The sequence below is a fragment of the Castor canadensis genome, chromosome 6 (genome assembly GCF_047511655.1).
Source record: "Castor canadensis chromosome 6, mCasCan1.hap1v2, whole genome shotgun sequence".
NCBI lineage: Eukaryota > Metazoa > Chordata > Mammalia > Rodentia > Castoridae > Castor > Castor canadensis.
This window is the reverse complement of record NC_133391.1, coordinates 160,352,459-160,375,991: the sequence shown is the minus strand read 5'-3', so window position 1 is coordinate 160,375,991 and position 23,533 is coordinate 160,352,459. Positions and strand designations below refer to the sequence as shown.

Here is a 23,533-nt window from a genome sequence, read left to right as displayed (position 1 = left end):
AGAACAAGCACTACATAATTGAACAAGTAGTAGATGATCAAAAAAAATCTGGGGGAACATTAAAAAATTCTGGGAATAAAATCAAAAGAAAAAATGGAAATAGTACATAATAGAATGTATGGGCAATGGAGAAAGAAGTCCAAAGAGAAGTTTATAGCCCTAAGTGCCTGCTTTAAAAACCAGAGAGATATTGGGCTTGGCATGGCTCAAGGGGTAAAGCACCTACTTGGCAAGTACAAGGGCCTAAGTTCAAACCAATACCATCAAAAACCCCCAGAGATGTTTCACTAAATGAGCATATGACACACTTCAAGGTGAAGAAAAAAAAGCAGCAGAAGGAAATAAATAATAAAGATTAGAACAGAAAAAAAAAAGAACTCAACTCAATAGCACATTAAAAAGATCATGTACCCCAATTAACTTGTCTACATTCCAGGGGTATAAGGATTGTTAAATATACACAAACTAATAAATTTAATATGATCAGGGAGAAAAAGCATATTATCATTTCAATTTATGTATAAAAAGACTAGTAAAATTCCTTAATTCATGATAAAAAACTTGAAGAAACTATGAAGAGAAGGATCATACATAAATGTAATAAGGGCTGTATATGTCATACCCATAGCCAACATGAAAATGAATGGTAGAAATTCTGAAAAAATTTCCATTAAAATCAGGAATGAGACACTAGTGTCTACTCCCATGAATCTTATTTGATATGATACTTAAAATTTTAGCCAGAATTCTTCAGAGAAAGAAGCATAAAGCACACAAATAAGAATGGAGGAAGTAAAATTATACTTACTTGTAAAAGACATACTCTTATACTTAGAGTACACTAAAAGTATACCAAAAGGCTTTTAGGAGTTATAAACAAATCCTGCATTAGTAGGATACAAGATCAACAAAAACAAAGTGTAGTTATTCTAAACACTAAAAACCACATGCTGAGTAAGATATCAGGTTAATGAAACTCTGAAGTTGGTACAGGAAAGAGCAGGAAACACTCTGGAAGTAATAAGTATAGACAAAGACTTCCTCAATAAAACCCCAGCAGCTCAGCAACTAAGAGAAAGGATGAACAAATGGGACTTCATAAAACTAAAAAGGCTCTGCACAAAAAAAGAAAATATTCTCTAAAATGAAGAGACCACACACAGGGTGGGAGAAAATATTTGCCAGCTGTACTTCAGACAAAGGACTGATAACCAGAATATACAGGGAACTTAAAAAACTAAACTCTCCCCAAATCAAAGAACCAATAGAGAAATGGGCAACTGAGCTAAACAGAACTTTCTCAAAAGAAGAAATTCAAATGGTCAAAAAACACATGAAAAAATGCTCACCATCTCTAGCCATAAAGGAAATGCAAATCAAAATCACACTAAGATTCCATCTCACCCCTGTTAGAATAGTCATCATCAAAAACACCACCAACAACAGGTATTGGTGAGGATGTGGGGAAAAAGGAACCCTCATACACTGCTGGTGGGAATGCAAGCTAGTGCAATCACTCTGGAAAAAAATTTGGAGGCTTCTAAAAAATCTAAGCATAGATCTGCCATATGATCCAGCAATTCCACTCCTGGAGATATATCCAAAGGAATGCAACACAGGTTACTCCAGAGGCACCTGCACACCCATGTTTATTACAGCACTATTCACAATAGCCAAGTTATGGAAACAGCCAAGATGCCCCACTACTGACGAATGGATTATGAAAATGTGGTATTTATACACAATGGAATTTTACTCACACATGAAGAGAATGAAATCTTATCATTAGCAAGTAAATGGATGGAACTGGAGAACATCATTCTGAATGAGGTTAGCCAGGCACAGAAAACCAAAAGTCATATGTTCTCCCTCATATGTGGACTTTAGATCTAGAGCAAATACAGCAGCGTGGTTGGATTTGGGTCACATGGTAAGGGGAGAGCACATAGGGGAGGTATGGGGATAGGTAAGAAACCCAAAACCTGAAAGTACTTGATATCCCCACTGCAGAGGAACTAATGCAAAAACCTTAAAGCAACAGAGGGTTAATATGGGAAAGGGATCAGGAACTAGTGGAAAGGTCAGGTAGAGATGAATCAACTTGGGATGTTACACATTTGTACATAGAAGCAATGCTAGGAAGTTCTCTGTATAGCTATCCTTATCTCAATTAGGAAAAACATTTTGTCTTGGTTTTGCTTATGTCTTCTCTTCAACAAAATTAGAGATAAGGGCAGAACAGGTTCTGCCTGGATGTGAGGATGGTTGGAGGGAGAGGAAGGGGGCGTGGGGGTTAGGAGGGAGAAATGACCCAAACAATGTATGCACATGTGAATAAATGAATAAAAAAAATATATCAAGGTAACAAACCCATTTACAAAATAAAAAAACACTTATAAATCCAACCAAGAAAGTGAAAAACTCTACAACTAGTATTACAAAACTGTGAAACAAGAAATTAAGGTTATTAAAAGATGTAGCAACCTTATGTGTTCATGTTCCTGCAGAAGTAATATTGCCAAAATTGTCATATTACTGAAAGTTATATGCAAATCCAATATAATCCCCATGAGCATACCAATGACAGTCCTCATTTTGCTAGAAAAAAATACAACCATAAAATTCATATGGAATCACAAAAAACTCCAAAATTTCTGAGTAAAAACACCAATACCAGAGACATCAAAAAACCTGATTTCAAACTGTAATAACAAACTTTAGGAACAAAAATAGACATGCAGACCAACGGAATCAACTATAAGACCCAAAATAAGCATGTGCAGCTACAGACATCTGATTCTTTACAGGTACAAAAAAAACACATTAAGAGAAAAAAGGTAGCCTCTTCAACAAATTGGATATCCACATGTAGAAGACTGAAACTAGATCCCTATCTCTCACTCTATCAAAAAATCAACTCAAATGGATTATAGAGCTTAATTTAAGATCTGAAAATTTAAAACTATTGAAAGAATACATTAGTAAAACACTCATAATATACGGACAACCACAGCCTTTCTGAATAAGAGTCCAATAATTCAGAGACGAGAGCAAAAATTGACAAATGGGTTTTCATAAAGTCAGAAAGCTTCTTCACAGCAAAGGGAGCAGTAAAGTGAAGGGATAGTCTATGGAATGGGAGAAAGTATTTGCCAGAATTCTTTCAACAGAAAAATAATATACAGAATATATGAAGAACTAAAAATATAAATACCAAAGGAACACGTTTGAAAATCTCAGCTGAACCTATTATTTCATACACTTAATATGCACTAACAAAACTGATATCAGAATTATTTTCAAATTTTCTGACTCCATGGATCTAATATACATTCTGGGAGTGGGGAATTTTTTAATGTATCACCCAATTGTAGCAGCCAAACAAGGCTTATTGATATGTGCTCTATAGTAACATATACCAGATTAAAACTTTGATTTTAATACATTAACCCAAAGCTCGCATATATTTTTCTCCATGTTTTCAACACTTCTTATAGATACTAAGGAAACTGCAGCTGCAAAGCATAGGAGAAGAAACAATTGCAGTGCAAATTAGCAGCTCTCCAGAAAGTCTTTGGTCTCCTACAGCTGTATTGCATATTGAGACTCCTCCCCCAGAAGCATAAAAATATTTATTTCACTTTGTTTGTGCAGAAAATTGATATATAATTGCATATTACATTGCCTTTCTTTATCTAGATTTTTATAAAAATAGTAATAAAATTTAAATCTCATGGTCAATTTAATTCAGTGGCACAATAATAACAGGATTGAAATAACAAGAATAACAATGTTAAATTAAGAAAAAAATCCTTCAGCATAAGCCTATAAATCGTGTATAAGAGGAAAAAGTAATTCCAAGCAATATATAATATATATTTCTTTTTTATACTATTTCTTCTTTACTCTAATTAAAAGTAGTTCATACTGCCTTGAATACTATAGATGTGTTTTATACTTGCTTTATACAATCAATACATTTGAAGTAGCTAACAAACTGAACAAGCAATTACCAAACTGCAGACAAGATTTTCCAGAACCAGTTTGTGAATCATTGCCTTAAGTTATATATATACATATGTAGGTATATATATATATATATATATATATATATATATATATATGTTACATATATAATATATGTGTGTCTATTCCTGTATGAGTGTGTATGTATATAAAACACATATATTGATTGTGTATGTATATCTATGCAAAAATACAAATTATAAGACATGTGCCTGTGGCTCCTACCTGTAATTCTAGCTACTCAGGAGGCAGAGATCAGGAGGATGGCAGTTCAAAGCCAATTTAGGGCAAATAGTTTGAGAGACTCTATCTAGAAAATACCCAACATAAAAAAGGACTGGCAGAGTGGTTCACGTGTTAGAGCACCTGCTCAGCAACTGTGAGGCTCTGAGTTCAAATCCCAGAACCATCAAGAACAATCCAAAATTATAAATATAAGCAAAAATAGGTGAAAATACATAAATATTCATTATATATAATTTGATATTGTCAGGTAAATTAGTGAGAAAATAAGTTCAAAAGTAAAGATAGTATTCTTTAATTATTCCATGTTTGTTTACCTTAAAATAAGAAATTATATTTAGCATGCTTTGGAGGCATAATGAATAAAATGACAGACTAAAATTCAAATATATTTAAACTTCCCTTTACAGGTCAGTGGTTATATTAAGCCATATGTGATCTCTTTGTGTGTGTGTAAGCTTACACACACATGCACATCATTTATAGACACCCACTTCAATTTTGAACTCTATCTACTCCCTTTTGTGACTTCTGATAAAACAGACTTCTGTCTCAGTTACAGACATTTTAGAATCTAAACATTTAGTCTTCTTTTACTGTAGCAGCCAGAGTCCTAGCCCATGATTATATGGCTGACCGAACATATGTCCTTTCCTGCAGTTTTGACACTTAGTGGAGTGATATGAAAGTCAAGGGGATTATAACTTACTATTTATGGTTTTGTTATAAACAACAGCAAGACAGTAGAAGTGCAAGTAAAATGCAGAGAAAGAATTGCCATTCAAAATAAATAATCTAACCCAGTTGTCTCTGGATCATCAACATGGCTGCATTTACAGTTGCCCAGCTTTCTTCCATTCTTCCTTTATTTTAATTCTCACTTACTATTTTCCTGACAATTATGAAATCTATTTCATAATTCATCCATGAAGGTATTTTTTAATTAAATCCTAAGCCCAGATTCTGTTACGGACAGTGAGGTGATCTACTAAACCATGCTCTTTTAGCACAAGTACTCATGCACACCTCTACATATGCAAATAATATGAACAATAACAATGTTCCTTACCTGAAACCAAGATTGGACTTTATAACTTGTTTTTACTGATTAGCTATAGCTATAGATCCACAGTGTGTAACCTCATTCCATATGTCTTTGAGTTATGTGACCTTCATAGACACACAGTTTTGTAGATATTTTGTAAATGTGATTAGGTTTCCTCCCTGAGTAGTGTAAATATGCACTATCCAATTTAGTTGCCAAAGCGACAAGTAGTTATTTAAATTTAAAGTAACAAAATGCAAACATTCAATTACTCAGTTATATGAGCCACACTTCAAATGTTTGGTAACCATGTATAGTACCATAATGGACAGTGTCAAAATAGACCATGATCACAATTGCAGAACGTTCTGTTTGGCATCACTAATCTAAACCCACTATGCTAGTATACAGCAATGGGAAATCTTGAAAGATAGATACTAACAGTTACAGAAAACCTTTCATTATAACAGAGTTTAGAAACTGTTTATTGACAATGTTAGGACGTGGATATCACATATTTTATGAATTTATAGCTTTAGGGGATTGATTAGAAAAATCACATCATTTGTTTCTTTGATTCTAGCCATGCTTAAAGTCTGTTCTTCACAGGCACACAAACTAATAAGTTACTTTCCATTATTAAGTTATTTTGACATGCCTTCCTTCTATTAGCAATAAGATGGTACTGGCCAGTACAAATATTTTAAAAATCATTAAAGCAGAAAAGAAGAATTCAGGATATCTAGTGTGTGAAGGGGTGACAGTTTAAAAAACTTAAGATGTGTAGGTCTGTTACAAATATGGAATGAGTGCTGTTCATGTCTATAAGCTCAGCTGCTTTGGAAGCAGAGATAAAAAGGTCATGGTCCAAGGCCAGCCCAGGCAGAAGTTAGAAAGACCCCATCTCAGAAACAAGTTGATTTTGGTGTCGGACACCTGTAGTCTTAGCTTCTTGGGAGGATCACGGTCCAAGACTGGCTAGGGCAAAAGCACAGATACTATTTAACAAAGAAAATAAAAGCAAATGAATTTGGGTGTGGCTCAATTGGTAGAGCACTTGCCTAGCGGTACGAGAACCTGAATTCAGTTCAAACTACTTCCAAAGAACACAACAACAAACAAATAAACAAATAATCCATGAATTCACTCGAATTTAAATCTATATTCTATTTCTACCAAATGATCTTCAATTTAGCACATCTCCTAATTACTACTGAAGTGGTTCAGAACAAAAGTAATTTCCTAGGTATAAAGTTAACCAAGACAAAATAATTCCATATTTATCCATGCACAAGCATCAGATTTTCTTGCCCACCTATTCTGCCTTGAGACTCCTCCCTTGTCTACTATATTTTTCTACTTCTCTACAATTTTATTTTAAAATGCACTAGGTTTTCTATTTCTCCTTAAAATCTGTGTTCCCCTAAAACCCATTCTGAAACAAAGTCCATCCTTAATACTTAGATTTGTAACTTCAATCACATTTAAATGCTAGTGCTCCCACTGCTACTCCTCAGCCTGCATCTTTCCTGTAGTGTTCTGTATCTCTCTTTATTTCCTACCAGCTTGCTCACAAAGCACCTTGGATGCTGCATGTCCACCCCCACCTTCATAACCCTCACTCCCTGTGTGATCCTCCTCCTTTACTCTGTGTCCATCCAAAATCATTCAGAGCCTGTTGGCAATCTTTAGATGGTCCTGCATCCCTGTTTATCATTCTCAGCAGGCACAAAATCTTGTCAACTCTACATTCTAAAAGGACATTTTCATCTTCTTCATCCTCTCAATTTGTTCTTTGATTGTCAAATTCCAGTCTAGATTTGTGAAGTTGTAAAGCATTCTGCTGCCAAAATTGTGCTACCCAGAAATCCTTCAATGCATTCCCATACATATCTGGAAAATATTCACTTCTAAAAATCTTACCACAATTGTAGTTTGTGGCCTCTCCATGCTCTATAGCATCATTCGGGATCCTACTTTTCAACATGTCCACTGTGCTGGAAATATTCTCATTTGTCCTTCATCACCTTTTGATACAAAGTTCCTAAAATCCCTCTGAAGGTTTCCCTAAACTAACACAAAATTATGTCTTGTTTTCTATCAATAGAAATAGCAAAATACTACTTTGAGGTGGCTTGTCTAAGTTCATCTAAGTCAAATTTATCCCTCCTCTTCTTGCATCACTGTCCACTATGCCTGGCACTATTACCACATCTTAGCATTGTGATCTAATCATTTGTTTGCAAAACTATCTCCCCTTCTTGTCTTAATTTCACCAGTCATTGGGGCTATATTATTCATGTAATTTCCACATCTAGTACAGGACATGGCATGTTCAGAGCTTTTAATAAAACTATCATTTATTTTGAAACAGTAACTTTTGAAGCAAAATAAAATCTGAGCGATAATGTGGTTCATCCATCTTTATTAATGTGCATAATAAAACTGTTCTATGACACTGGACATACCAAGGTCAATGTTTTATATAGCAGAAAAATCAAGGATACCTGTTCAAATTCATTCTTCTACTTTTTCATTCATATCAGATAATTATATATGTTTAAGCATATCATCATTAGTCACTAATACATTATGCAGTCCATAAATACACTATCATTGAATCACTAAGGAAAAGTCAGCAAGAAACATATGCTCTACTACCCTTTTTACTATGATATATTAACTCCTTTACAAAAATTAACCTGATTTCCTTGAAGTTCTTTCCTGATGTCCAGTTTCTTATAGAGTACCAACAGTGAGTTCATAATAATATATGTGTCAATAAAACAGCTATGTCACATGGTTTTCTTTTAAAATGTCTTTAATGTTTTGATCTTTATATGAATATTAAGTACAAAATTATTTACTTAAGAGGTCCTATAACATCAAGGTCCTACTGAGACTTTCCTCAACTCTCTTCGCTCTGCTGCTTTTTCACTAAACCTAAATTTAGTGAAACTTGAAATCTTCAATGCACAAATTCCTTCCCATACCAAGGTGTGTACATGCTTTCATCCTCCATGGTCTCTTCCCACTCCCAGTAGTAATATGCAAGCATACCATCATGTTTGCTTAATTATTTCCTGTTCAAGTCTAGACATCAGCTGGACTGTCCCTTCTTCAAAAAGCTATTCCCTCATCCCACCCAGATGCAAAATTTTAGGTTTGACATTTTTCTAGAGAGTACAAATTCTTTTGCAATTCTTATCACATTTTATCTTGAATTTTTATTTGTGTAAATGTTGGTTTAATGTTAATATCACCAAATTTATCTACTTTGTTCACAACGATACCCAACAAAATAACAGAACACAGGATATGGACATTAAATGTTGCAGCAAAGAGTGCGCCCTATATAGACTTAAGCCTTTGTCAAAAAAGCTCAGAAGAAATCAAGCCATAGTTGCAAGCAATGCAAACTGCACATTGTGAATAAAGTAGTAAACATTCATGTTCATATTTAATAATATTTTATTTTTAATGTAAGCATAGGATTTCATAGCATATAATTTTCTCTTTTGTGTGAATATAGTAACAAGTAAAGTATTATAGAAACATTAGGGATCCTAAAAGAAAGGTACTGATTATTTTATTCTACATCTCATTAATAAATGACTGATTTTCTTTATGAAAACAACACAAAAAAACAAACAAAACAAAATTAAATTAAATGTCTTAGAGGCTCCACTTTAAAATAACATGCCTTTGTTACATGAGGGCCAATGCAGTTAAATATTCAAAAATTCATTGGCTAAAATTCAATGAAATAATGGGACAGATTTTTCTGAGAATAATGTGATACCTATGTTGTAAACCTCATTTCCTCTAGTAAATACTTTTGATATATATCACTAAATATTTAATCATAAAGAAATAGTGTGTTATTACATATATTTCTACTTTGAATGTTAATAATATTTTTGATTTTTCTCTATCAGCATGAAAGTATGAAGCATGGTAAAAAATACGACTATTCTACCCAGAAAGAATATGAAAAAGATTTTCTAATCTAAATGTAGTTTTGGTACAAAGAAAAACCTAAGGCAAGATATGTCCGTAAAAATAGCAAGCAAAGCTGATAGAGACATTTTACTACTACAACACCAAAATGGTGTATATAAAATTGCTAGTATGATACAACAGAGATAGAATTATTTGAAAATAAATCATTAAGGAAAAAAAAGGATGGGGAGACTTGGTGACAGTTAGCAGCCAACCCACTGCCTCTTGAGTAAATTAAGATAGATACAAACCCTGGCAGCATAATTTATTTTTCCATCCACTGATAATTAGAAAACATGAATTTCAGTTTCCTCCAGGTATAGAACTAGGCGATATTTGAAGGAAGCCAGAATATTTGAAAACAAGTTGGTACCTTGTATTGATACAAAGATTAGTATAATGCAGGGTAAATTATATATATTTCATTTTATTTTCTTATTTGAACATGAATTAAAACATTTTTGTAGACCTTTGAAGGATCCTAGGCCCTGGTGACTGTGCCAACTCTAACAAATAGACAATATAGCTCGACTGAAATATCTTCCAAAAACCTACTGGGTTTAGCAGTTAGATATAAGACATCCAAGAAATGCAGAAAAGTGAACATGGATATCATCTTTCACTTGCTTATTCAGAAAAAAGTAAGCTTTTATTAACTTTTGGCATCAAATCTGTCTTTAATGTCAACAGAACCAAAAAACTCAAGTTAAAATTTGCAAACAAGTTGGGTCATTTTAGCCTAGAACTTGGAGATAATTAAGTACACACTTTATGGTTCATTACCTCTTGTTTTTAATTTCTATTTCTTCTCTTTTTAATTATCAAATGCCAGAATTCCCCTATGGTTTAGCACCATTTGTACACACAAACACACATACACACACACACAGACACACACACGTACAGCAGTGTGAGAGTGTTCTTATAGTTAGAGAAATTTTACAGTGTGAATAGATCTGAAAGTTGTGTCTGTAACATCTATTGTTTGTTATTGATAATGTTTGAAAGAAATTGCCATTGTAGCCTTGGGAAATTTGTTAAATTATTCAAATAAAATATCAGTTATTCTCCAAAAATGTAATTAACCTTAATGACATCTGCTTTCTTTTATTAAAGACTCCTAATTAACTAAAAATTAATTTCAATATACATAAATTCAAATTCCTCTTTTTTGCATCCAGTTTCTCACAGGTCCAACTAGTTAAGTCTTAAAAAAACTATTTGGAATGCTCTGCATCCAAAATTAAGTTCACATGGCATAACGCCACCATGCTATCATTTATACAAAATTCAAATATCATGTTTTAATACATGAAATTTTTTATTTCATGACATTATGATGTAAATATTCATAAAATTATCATCTTGATTTACATGACTATAGGACCATTGCTTCCTGTGCTTTTGCTTTTTATTCCAGAATTCATGACGACATTAAAACACACTTTTTCTAAAAAGATGAAGTTCTTAATTCTTATAATTTATTCTCTCTTTAACCTGAAATTCAAATACCTAATTTGAAAATATGCTACATTATATTAAAAGAGATTTAATGGTTATCATCTAACTAGAAAAACGGAATAATCATCATGATGAGAGGAGAATTTCATGCTCTAGATAGTAGAAATGGATTTTAATTAAAGGAGAATCTTAAATTTTCTTATTCTATAATGCCATGGGAAATCCTATGAACATCAACAAGTCACTTAACTGTTCTGAGAAGTATTGCTTCCTATTACTTGAGGAATTCAGCACAATGAATTCTTCTTTTATGATGCTAAAATTCCTTCCTTACTCTCTCTATTTAATTTTGTTACTGATTACTAAAGTATGTTGGATATAATTACCTTCACTCCACATTTATCTAACTCAAATACCTATAGTGGACAGGTAGAGAGGTGAATGAGAAAGAGTCTTAGCAACAAAATTTTAATAGATGTAAGTAGAATCTTCAACATATGACAATCTAGAGAAAATTCTAATACTTAAATACAGACATCCCACAAATGCAGAAAAGTGAACATGGATATCATCTTTCACTTGCTTATTCAGAAAGATGTAAGCTCTTATTAACTTTGCCATCAATTTTTTCTTTAATGTCAACACAGCAAAAAATTTAAGTTAAAATTTGCAAACATGTTATGTCATTGTAGCCTAGAACTTGGAGGTAATTAAGTACACACTTTGTGGTTCATTACCTCTTGTTTTAATTTCTGTTTCTTCTCATTTTAATTATCAAATACTAGAATGTGAATAATACCAATATACAATTATTACAGATTGCACATAATTTCCTTTCTTCCATAAAGTGAAAAGTTTGGCAAGTTAAAGAAATTACTTATGTTTTTTAAATTAAAATAATATGTATGGAGTACAACTCTATCTGATCAGAAGTTATCAATTGAAAGATACAATGTATATTGGAAGCAGATTAAAGTAACCCCTTAGTAAAAATATGCAAATTGCATGCATTTAACTGTCATAAATATTGCCATCAAGATTTAACAAGCTTTGCAATTTTCACTTGCACATCTAGAATACACTTAACTTGCAAATATAAGACATACCTAAAATACAGTTTCAAATTCCTATTTTACCCCTAAATTGCACTTGCCAGTAACTATCATAAGGATTGTACTTTCACATTCTTTTTTTACATTCTCAAGGTAATATTTTCTTCCTAACATAGGTAATAGAATGAATATATTATGCAACAAAGAATACCATTTTATCCATGTCCAGGTAATTATGAATTCCAATGCCCTCAAATTTTATAAATCAGTATCAAACAAAAGTACCATTTCACTCAAGAATGTTAAGAATTTATCTATTAAAATTATAAACTTTATTAAAGTACACATGATTGATACCAAAATGTAAGTAGTGACTATGAAAATAACTGGTAGTACACTGACAAAGAATTAATGTACCTATTATGTAAAGAACTGTGAATAAGGATAAGTTAAAATAACTAGAAAAAAATATGAAAAGAAGAAGTTAATTAATAAAATAATGTTGTTTTCCCCAATAGGAAAAGATTACAAATTTCACTCACAATAAAGAAAAGGCAAATGAAAACTACACAGAGATACCATTTTTTACTTACCACATTTACAAAATTCCAAGTATTTTAACCATGTGTATTTCCATACACATGTAGAAACTGATTAAAGGGTAAAACAACTATGACATCTTTGCAGGAATGCCAAAAGACTTCAACCAAAATTAAAATTATTTATTTGGGAACCAGAATCTGACTTTAGAAAGCTATTTCTATATGTATACTAAATGGTGTGTGAACAGGACATTTATTATATTACTGCATGCAATAGCAATGAAACAAAAACAGTATGAGTGTTAATAAGGATTCATTGAATAAACTTTAGGGGAAGATCGTTATGTCAGTGAAGTAGTCAGGTAGGCTCTACTGTGTTACATCTCCTCAGTTCTGCCATTTCAGCATGAAAGTAGCCATAGATAATCTAAATGATTGAATGTGGCTGTGTTTCAATTAATCAGAATTTAAATATATTGATATATGAATTTTATATAAATGACCACGTCCTTGTATGTGATTCTTAATCTATGTCCAGTTTCCCATCACTACTTCAAGCAATGGAATGGATAAGAATTCAATACATCTGTTCCCCTGATCTATGAGGAGTTCTCAAGCCCAGGTTCATTGTCATTTACTCCCAAAAACCTTGCTTAGTATTTACCTTCTGGTTAAGGTTCTATCTTTTGCTAACCATAGGTATGCCAACAGGAGGTCAGAAATTTTCTGACACTTTCCTTACCTTTTCTAGATAATTTTATTTTTATTTAGCTAAATTAAAATGAAAATAGATATGTATAAGAAAAGATTTTAATAATAAAATATCTTCCTCTTATTTTACCCAAATCATCTTTTCTTTCATTGCTTTCTTCTTTTTTCCTGCTTTTCATGAATTGAAAGAATTACAGAAAAGCATTTTGAAACTCAAAACAAAAATGATTTTCTAGTAATTCAATTAGATTTTAATATTAGTGTACTCTATTTTCATTTACTTCTTGGAGCACTTTGCTTGGAAAAAAGCATACAACAAAGACAAATTCATTGTCTCACGTTGATATGCATAAAAGAACTCTTTCAGATCTTTTTTGTATGTTCCCTATTCTGCATTCATGGCCCCTGCCTTGTATAAAAATGCAGGTGCAGCCCAGTCCCTGTTGAAGTAGGTGTGAAACAGATGGGTTGTGATCATGCACTGTGTACACACAAGGGAAGTACTATGGCTTGAATAAAGTACATTTTTTTTAGTAATAGTGATAAAATGAAAATAAATAGACTATCAAGGGGATGGAAGGCTCTGAGCTTCAGTCACAGCAATTTTGCTATGCTTGCTGTTTCTCCCATAAGCCTAGGGCCACCCTAACTGCAGCTGCTTCCAATACTAGCAATTAATCAGAATTAAGTTTATCCATTTCCCACTTTGTTCTAGAGCAGATGACACATGCATAATCTGTCTCATATACTGAGCACACAATTTCCTGAATATTTTCACATGCCATTAAATTTTCTTCCTTGTATTTTTAAGAGAAAGGAAGGGTATATGTTCTAAAATCACTGATCGTTTTTCAGCTTTATTATTTCAGAGTTTTATTAAAAGCTCTATATTTGGTGCACATTTAATGTACATTTACAATATTGCAATATTTTGCAACTTAGTTTGAGGATTAGAAAAATCTGTATGTGTTTTCAAAGACTGATCTAAGAATATACTTCCAGTAATTAAAAGAAGCATAGTAGAAACCATAAACACATGTCTGTTTTAGCCTCAAGCTCACTAGCACTATAGAGTGTCAGTAAATAGCAATGTATTGATAAGTGATGTTTCATATTCTCATGTACCTTCATGATAAGAAAGAAAATGTTACTTTATTGTGTATCCAAATGACTCTAGCCACTTTATAAAAAAGAAAATGGTAATATGTCACTAAAGAATATCCAGGTTAGTGTATGGAACATCCTTAGAGATGAGATATAATCAGTCATTCTATTTTTTAGCAAAGATTATTTTGTGCTTTCTAATGCAAGCAATAGATTCCTATAACATATTTCACTTCATATTTCATGTCTCTTCAAATCATATTCCAACTCCACCTTCATCTCACACCATAATTTCTCAGCAGAGAGGAAACCAAACCAAAGCAAAACAAGATAAGACAAGACAAGGCAAGCCAAGGCAAGACAAATGAAACAAAACAAAAATAAACTTACTTTTCCAACATATTGTGGATCTGGTCCCATATGTTCTTCTAAAACAAAGAACTGATTCCATACCCATCCCCTCTTGGGACGGTGGTGGACTTCTGTTTCTCCTTCAGTGTGTTTGGTTTGATTTCTCGTCACCTTGATGGAGCTGTGGTGGGCAGTTCCATAACACCTCTGAACAAAACAGAGACACACCAGGACTGGGCAGATGCAAGATGTGCTCGTAATTTTCATGGTAAGAAAACTTTCTAGTTCACAGCTTTCCTTCTTTCTTTGTTAGCTGCAAGTGCTTAGTGAGCATTCAATAGAGAAGCCAAAGCATCTTTTGGAAAGACAGTCCAAAGCAAATTGTTTAGCATGTCCATGGTTTAATTGCCCATCAGGGAAAAGTCAAACCATATTTACATCCTGAAATACTTGGCGAACCAAAGCTCTAGTTGTCTGATTCCAAGTCTTCACAGTAGGTTAAAACAAGTAACCATTTTCTACCTAATGGAAAGAGAAAAAACAATATACATTTCAAAACATGCTGATTTTGATTATTTTCTCTGAATGCAAATTACACTCTTTTGCAGAGTAGTACTGATAGGAATAAAATCTGCAAATTCATTCAGAAATACACACTAATATACAAATATACATATCTGCATGTATTTTAATGTACTTCTCTACCTGTACTATTAATCTCAATTGCATAAATATGCACAAATATTTATATATATAAATATATGATTTTTATTTTTGTTAGGTGTGATACAAATATGCTACATGAACTACACATTGATGATCTACTCATGTGTCTAATTGCACATTGACATGATATTCTCCAAATTCTGTCAATACCACTGCATCAATCAAATAGGTACTTAAGATGCTTAATTAGAAGAAAATAGAGGCATGATCCAAGATGGTTCCTCAAGGTAGGAAGCAGACAGCATGAGCTCCACAAATCAAAAATCTTGCTGAGACACTGGGGCCACACTTGTCAGAAAAAGAAAAAAAAAATAAGAAGGAACAAAACTCCAACACCCCAACCCCCATCCCATACAAAGTTTCTCCATACCATGTTACAGTGAGAAAACAAGACAGCTCCCATGCTGCCAGCCACTGGCTCTAAACCTGCTTGGGAGATGCAGACAACAGGTGAGCAAATAAGAGGCACATGGTATTACCACAGTTATCCCAGGTATAAACCAACATAGTCCCCTGGACAGACTGACCCCCACACCGCAAAAAAAAAAAAAAAAGAAAGAAAAAATGAGTAATAAATAAGGAACTGAAGAGGACATGCAACACAGAAGGTGGGGTGCTCTCAGTACAGCTGAGAAGTGGGGCAGGGACAAGTAGCTGATCTCCATGGGAGTTTTCAGTAGCCAAAGCCTGGAAAGGTAGGTGGCTGACTGTAGGCAGGTGATGAGCTCTCCTGACCCAAACACCTGGCGAGACTACAACAGAGCCACTGCTTAAAAACCAACACTAGGACTGGATGCTGAAGCAGTAACACCAGAACTACTAAGACTGAAATTCTATTGTACATGAACCTGGAACTTTGATTTTTTAGTTTCTCTCTAAGTGTTTGTCTTGTTAACTGATTGTTAGTCCACCATCTCTCCCTGTTGATTTCTTTGGTTCATTATTTTTTCTTTTTCTCTTTCTTTTTTTGTTTCATTACTTTTACTATTTTAAGTTAGCTAATATTAAATTACACACAGACCAGGGACAGAAACAGCACCAAGTTGAACGATGGGAAGACAAAAAAGGATGGAAACCACTCTCCCTCCAGAATAAAAATAGTACAGGATTCAGAGGAAAATGAAGAAAATGGATACCCAGTTCCAGACTCCAATGAAACAAAGATAGACTATCCCAAGGAACCTAATGAGGCCACAAGAACACCCTGAAAGAAGAAATCCTGCAAGAAATCACTGAGAATTTCATGGAGATGTTACTAGACAATGTCAACCAAAACACACAGGAGGCACTAAAGAAATTCCAAGACAACAAAAATAAAGATATTAGAAGACACAAAAACAAATAAGTGAACTCATAGGATCCCTAAATAAATACCAAAGTTAAACAGAGAACACCATAAATAGAGAGAAAAACTAATTAAGGACGAAAATTGATAATATTAAAAAGGAAGTGACTCATGATACGGAAAAGTTCAGAAAAAAGAATGAAACAGAAATACAAAATACAGTGGAAGGCCACTCCAGCAGACTAGAACAAGCAGAAGACAGACTCTCAGAACTTGAAGGTAAAATAAAAATTAAAGGAAAAACAGAAGAGCATTAGTAAACAAATCAAAACCTAGAAAGGAATATGCAAGAATTCACCAATTCCATCAAAAGACCAAACCTGAGAATCATGGGCATTGAAGAAGGAGAAGAGGTGCAAGCAAAAGGAATTCATAATATATTCAGCAAAACAAAAACAGAAAATTTCCCAAATCTATAAAAACTATGCCCACTCAGGTATAGGAAGCCTCCAGGACACCAAACAAGCTTGACCAAAATAGAACTACCCATGACATATTATCATTAAAACAACAAGCACAGAGAATAGAGAAAGAATATTGAAGGTTGTAAGAGAGAAAAAACAAATGACATACAAAGGTAAACCCAACAAACTCACAGCAGATATCTCAACAGAAATCTTAAAAGGAAGAAGAGCATTGAGTGAGGTATTTCAGGCACTGAATGAAAAGAACTTCAAGCCTATGATACTCTACTCAGCAAAACTATCATTCAAAATAGATGCAGCAATAAAAGTCTTCCATGATAAGCAGGAACTAAAACAATATATGACCACCAAGCCATCACTACAAAAGATTCTTCAAGGAATTCTGCACACAGAAAATGAAAGCAAAACAAGCAGAAGGAGAGAAATAATAATAATAAGGGCCAAAATCAATGAAATAGAAACAACAACAACAAAATGAAACATACAAAGAATCATGAAAGGACAGGCAGTACCCAACCACAGGAGAAGAAAAGGCAAGAAAGTAGAAAGTAACTTTGATTCAACTGCACACAATCAAACCCTTAAACAACAAAAACAACTAAATTGCAGGAATCACCACATACCTATCAATACTAACACTGAATGTTAACAGACATAATTCTACCATAAAAAAGACACCATTTGGTAAACTGGATTAAAAAGGAAGATCCAACAATCTGTTGTTTGCAGGAAACCCACCTCATTGACAGAAAAAAGCACTGGTTTCTGGTGAAAGGCTGGAAGATGTGCCAAGCCAATAGCCCCCCAAATCAGGCAAGAGTAGCAATAATTATCTCAGACAAAGTAGACTTCAAACTTACATTGATTAAATGAGATAAAGAAGGACATTCCATACTAATAAAAGGGGAAATAAACCAAAAGGAAATAACAATTATCAATCTATATGCACCCAATGTCAATGCACCCAGTCTCATCAAACATACTTTGAAGGACCTAAAAACATATATAAACTCCAATACAATGCTAATGGGAGACTGTAATACTCCCCTATCACCAATAGATAGGTCATCCAAATGAAGAAATCAGTAAAGAAATCTTAGATCGAAATCACACCATAGATCAGATGGATCTAGCTGATGTCTAGAGAATATTTCATCAAACTTCTGCACAATATACATGCTTCTCAGCAGCCCATAGAACCTTCTAAAAAATTGATCTTATCTTAGGGCACAAAGCAAGCCTCAGCAAATATGAGAAAATGGAAATAATCCCATGCATTTGCATCTGATCACAATGCATTAAAACTAGAATGCAACAACAAAACAACAGTAAAAAACATGCAAACAGTTGGAAGTTGAACAACACATTGCTCAATGATCAATGGGTCATTGATGAAATAAGAGGAAATTAAAATTTCCTGGAAGTTAATGAAAATGAAAACATGACCACTGGAACCTATGGGACACAGCAAAATCAGTCCTGAGAAGAAAGTTTATAGCCATGAATGCATACATTAAAAGGACAGAAAGATCTCAAAAAGTGACTTAATGTTCATTTCAAATTCTGAGAAAAACAAGAACAAGCAAATCCCAAGCAAGAACAAGGAGAGAAATAATAAAAATAAGGGCCAAAATCAATGAAATAGAAACAAACAAACAAACAAACAAAAACATACAAAGAATCAATGAAACAAGAAGTTGGTTATTTGAAAAAATAAACAAGCTTGACAGACCCCTCCCAAACCTGACTAAAATTAGGAGAGAATAAAACCCAAATCAGAAAAATCATAAATGCAAAATGGGAGATAACAACAAACACCACGGAAATCCAGGAAATCATCAGAGACTACTTTGAGAACCTATATTCTAATAAATTTGAAAGTCTTGAAGAAATGGACAGATTTCTGGATACTTATGAACATCTGGAATTGAACCAAGAAGACATTAAAGACCTGAATTGATCTATAACACAAAATGAAATTGAAGTAGCAATAAGGAGTCTAAAAAAAAAGAAAAGTCCAAGACCTGATGGGTTCTCTGTTGACTTCTATCCAATCTTTAAAGAAGAAATAATACCAACCCTCCTTAAACTGTTCCAGGAAATAGAAAGGGAAGGAAAACTGCCTAAATCATTTTATTAAGCCAGTATTACATTCATCTCCAAACCAGACAAAAACACCTCCAAAAAGGAGAACTATAGGCCAATCTTCTTAATGAACACTGATGCAAAAAACTTCAATAAAATCATGGCAAACCAATCCAACAACACAGCAGAAAAATCATTCACCATGACCAAGTTGGCTTCATCCCAGGGATGCAGGTGTGGTTCAACATATGCAAATCTACAAATGTAATAGAGCAAATTAATAGAAGCAAAACAAAAACCACTTGATCATCTCAATAGATTAAGAAAAAGCTTTCAACAAGATCCAACACCACTTCATGATAAAAGTTCTAAGAAAACTAGAAATAGAAGAAAAGTACCTCAATATTGTAAAGGCTATGTATGACAAACCTCCAACTAACATCATACTTAATGGTGAAAAACTGAAACCATTTCTCCTAAAATCAGGAAGGAGACAAGGGTGCCCACTATCCCCACTCTTATTCAGCATAGTATTGGAATTCCTAGCCAGAGCAATTAAGCAAGAAAAAGAAATAAAAGGGATACAAATAGGTAAAGAAACTGTCAAAATATCCCTATTTGCAGACGATATGATCCTATACCTTAAAGACCAAAAAAATTTACCCAAAAACTCCTAGACACCATAAATAGCTACAGCAAGGTAGCAGGATTCAAAATCAATTTACAGAAATCATTAGCTCTTCTATACACCAATAACAAACAAATTGAGAAAGCATATAGGGAAACAATTCCATTTACAATAGCCTCAAAAAAAATGAAATATCCAGGAGTAAACTTAACAAAGTATGTGAATGAGCTCTATAAGGAGAACTACAAACCCCAGAAGAAAGAAATTGAGGAAGGCTACAGAAGGTAGAGAGATCTCCCATGCTCATGGATTGGTAGAATTAACATAAAATTAAACTTATTTTTGACAAAGGTGCCAAAAACATACAATGGAGAAAAGACAGCCTCTTCAACAAATATTGCTGGGAAAAGTGGTTATCCATCCACAAAAAACTGAAATTAGATCCATGTTTATCATCCTGTACTAGTGTCAACTCAAAATGGATCAAGGACCTTAATACCATATCTGAAACTCTGAGGTTAATACAAGAAAAAGCAAGGAATACTCTGGAAGTAATAGGTATAGGCAAGGACTTCCTCAATAGAACCCCAGCAGCTCAGCAACTGAAGGTTGGACAAATGGGACTTCTTAAAATTAAAAAGTTTCGCACAACAAAAGAAATATTCTCTAAAATGAAGAGACCACACACAGGGTGTGAGAAAATATTTGTCAGCTGTATTTCATACAAAGGACTAATAACCAGAATATACAAGGAACTCAAAAATCTAAATTCTCCCAAAATCAATGAACCAATAAAGAAATGGACAACTGAGCTAAACAGAACTTTCTCAAAAGAAGAAATTCAAATTGCCAAAAAACACACGAAAAAATGCTCACCATCTCTAGCCATAAAGGAAATGCAAATTAAAACCACACTAAGATTCCACGTCACCCCTGTTAGAATATCCATCATCAAAAACACCACTAACAACAGGTGTTGGCTAGGTTGTGGTGAAAAGGAACCCTGGTACACTGTTGGTGGGAATGCAAGCTAGTGCAACCACTCTGGAAAATAATTTGGAGGTTTCTTAAAAATCTAAACATAGATCTGCCATATGATCCAGCAATCCCACTCCTGAGTGTATACCCAAAGGAATGTGACATGTGTTACTCCATGGGCACCTGCACACCCATGTTTATTGTAGCGCTATTCACAATAGCCAAGTTATGGAAATAGCCAAGATTCCTCACTACTGACAAATGGATTATGAAAATGTGGTATTTATACATAATGGAGTTTTACTCAGCCATGAAGAGGAATGAAATCTTATCATTAGCAATTAAATGGACAGAACTCAGAACATCATTCTGAGCGAAGCTAGCCAGGCTGAGAAGACCAAAAATCATATGTTCTCTGTCATATGTGGACTTTAGATCTAGGGCAAATGCAGCAATGTTGTTGGACTTGGGTCACATGACAAGGGGAGAGCATATATGGGAGGTATGGAGATAGGTAAGAAACCCAAAACATGAAAGTACTTGATAGCCCCACTGCAGAGGAACTAACACAGAAACCTTAAAGCAACAGAGGTCAGTATGAGAAGGGGATCAGGAACTACTGAAAAGGTCAGATAGAGATGAATCAGCTTGGGTTGTAACACATTTTAACATGGAAGCAATGCTAGGAATCTCTTTCTAAAGCTATCCTTAACTCAAATAGCAAAAAAACTTTGTCTTTCTTATTATTGCTTATGTTTTCTCTTCAACAAAATTAGAGATAAGGGCAGAACAGGTTCTGCCTGGAAGTGAGGGGGCGGTGAGAGGAGAAGCAGGAGGTGGGCATTTGGGGGAGAAATGGCCCAACCAATGTGTGCACTTGTGAATACATGAATTTAAAAAAAGAAGAAAGAAGAAAATAAAAGTGACTAGAAAAGAAGAGGATCACAGGGAAAAATACATGGAACTCACAATTACCTCTCAGTCTAAGGCTGCGATTGGCAGAGTAAATATGACTCAGAATGCTACTGAGTAATGTCCTTCAAGAGCTTCGATGGGTCATGCATATAATAGTCTAGGGTTTTATGGATTCACATACAGGAAGACATGAAGTGGCTTAAAAATGTATAAACAATTTTTAGAAGACCATTTTACATAACTAGATTTGATTTCTATTACACATAAATCTGGCAGTTAAGTAAAAACAGAGTAAAGGAAAACAATAGTGCCAATATAACAAAAGCAAAACTGCTTTGATATTTTAGATTAGCAATGATGAGGTCTTTGACTTAGATTTTTGTCCAATTGGAAAAATAGAGTAAAACTTGAGGAACAATTCTGGACTAAACAAAGATTTATAAGGGACAGGTTTAATTCTAAAGTTATTAGCTTATTTAAAACAAAATGTGATACTCCTTTGCTGCAATTTTATATATCTCTGTTTGAATATGTGTGTATGAAGACATTGCTTTAAGCATATGGCTATTTTATTTGGTAAAAAATATTAGAGGTACTAGTTTCTGTCATTGCATAAAACTCATGCAGTAAATCAGCATAAACTCTAGTGTAGATTTGAGTGATATACAAGGTGATAACACTAATCAACAGTTGTATAATACTTGTATATGATTTGAATTGGAGTTTAATTATAACCATCTGGCAAATATGAAATCAACTTGTAAAGTATTTTATGAAAGCAAATAAAGATTTTACCTGATTTAATATAAAATGATTCAAAATTTCTTCTAATGTATGAAAGAAACCAATACTATTCTAGGTTCAAAAGAATAAAAGTACTTGAAAGAGAATCAAAAACCACAGGATTTTTTTCCCCTCCCTTTATTATAATAAATATTCAATAACAATATCAACATATGAATTTTGTAATATCTTCAAGTCTCATGATCTTATTTACATAAAGAAGTAGAAAAGATGCTTTCAATATTCCTTTCAATATACTTAATAATTAAAAGTTTGATATGATTATATGTTGATCTTTTTATTTGCAAAAAGATTCTTAAGTTTCAAGTCATTAATTTAAAAACAGGAACTTTATCTAGTTTCTCTTAAAAACCAAGCCGATTAGTATATAAAAGGTGTTGTTATCTTAATACTTTCACACCACTTGGTGTGATTTTCAAATGAAATTAACATCTTTGCCCTTTATACAAAGTTATTTAACAAAGCATAATTCATGAGTAAAAGGTGAAGAAAGTGGCTTTTGTGATGCATTACAGATATGTAGAATGAATGTTTCTCAACAATGTGGATCCTGTGTTTCTTCCCCAAAATATATAAATACATTTTCATATATTTGCCATATGTATTTATGAAACTATGAAGACAATTATGAGAGGTAATAAATGTGTGTCTGTGGAAGGATCAAGTAAATGTAAACATCATTGTGCTTTTAAAGATAATTCCATTCGCAGTGAATGAGAGAACAGAATATGAAGACATCCTGCTTTACTTCTAGAAATTCTCACACACATAGGTTAAAATACTAAAGTAAAGTAAACAAATGAGTAAGAGTCATACAGTAGAAATATGTGACAGACACCTGGCTTTTTTTTTTTTTTTTTTTTGCTCTGGCCCAGCCTGGATTGCAGTGCTCCTGATTTCAGCTTTTCAACTAGCTAGGATTACAGACATGAGCCACTGGTACCTGACCATTTACCATTTTTTGGCTAAGCAGTGTCCAAACATTCTTCCTGCTTTCTGATACATTCAAATGTGTGAATTTTGATTAACAGAACCCTCAATATCCACTGAAAATGTAGGACTAAATAAATTTCTTTCTGTAGTCTTCTAG

The 23,533-nt window shown here is 33.5% G+C and overlaps 1 protein-coding gene across 4 annotated transcripts in view; it reads right to left on the bottom strand.

Annotated features, from left to right (window-relative positions):
• Positions 1–23,533, bottom strand: part of Cdh18 (cadherin 18) — a 467,108-nt gene that overhangs the window by 275,000 nt on the left and 168,575 nt on the right. For 3 of the 4 annotated variants that reach the window (XM_074077698.1, XM_074077700.1, XM_074077701.1), the window contains exon 2: positions 14,577–15,059. In XM_074077698.1, the coding sequence (XP_073933799.1) occupies positions 14,577–14,804 (228 nt within the window). In that variant the 5' untranslated portion in view covers positions 14,805–15,059. Of the gene's footprint in view, positions 1–14,576; positions 15,060–23,533 lie in introns of those variants that run through there. The other variant, XM_074077699.1, reaches the window with a different exon arrangement.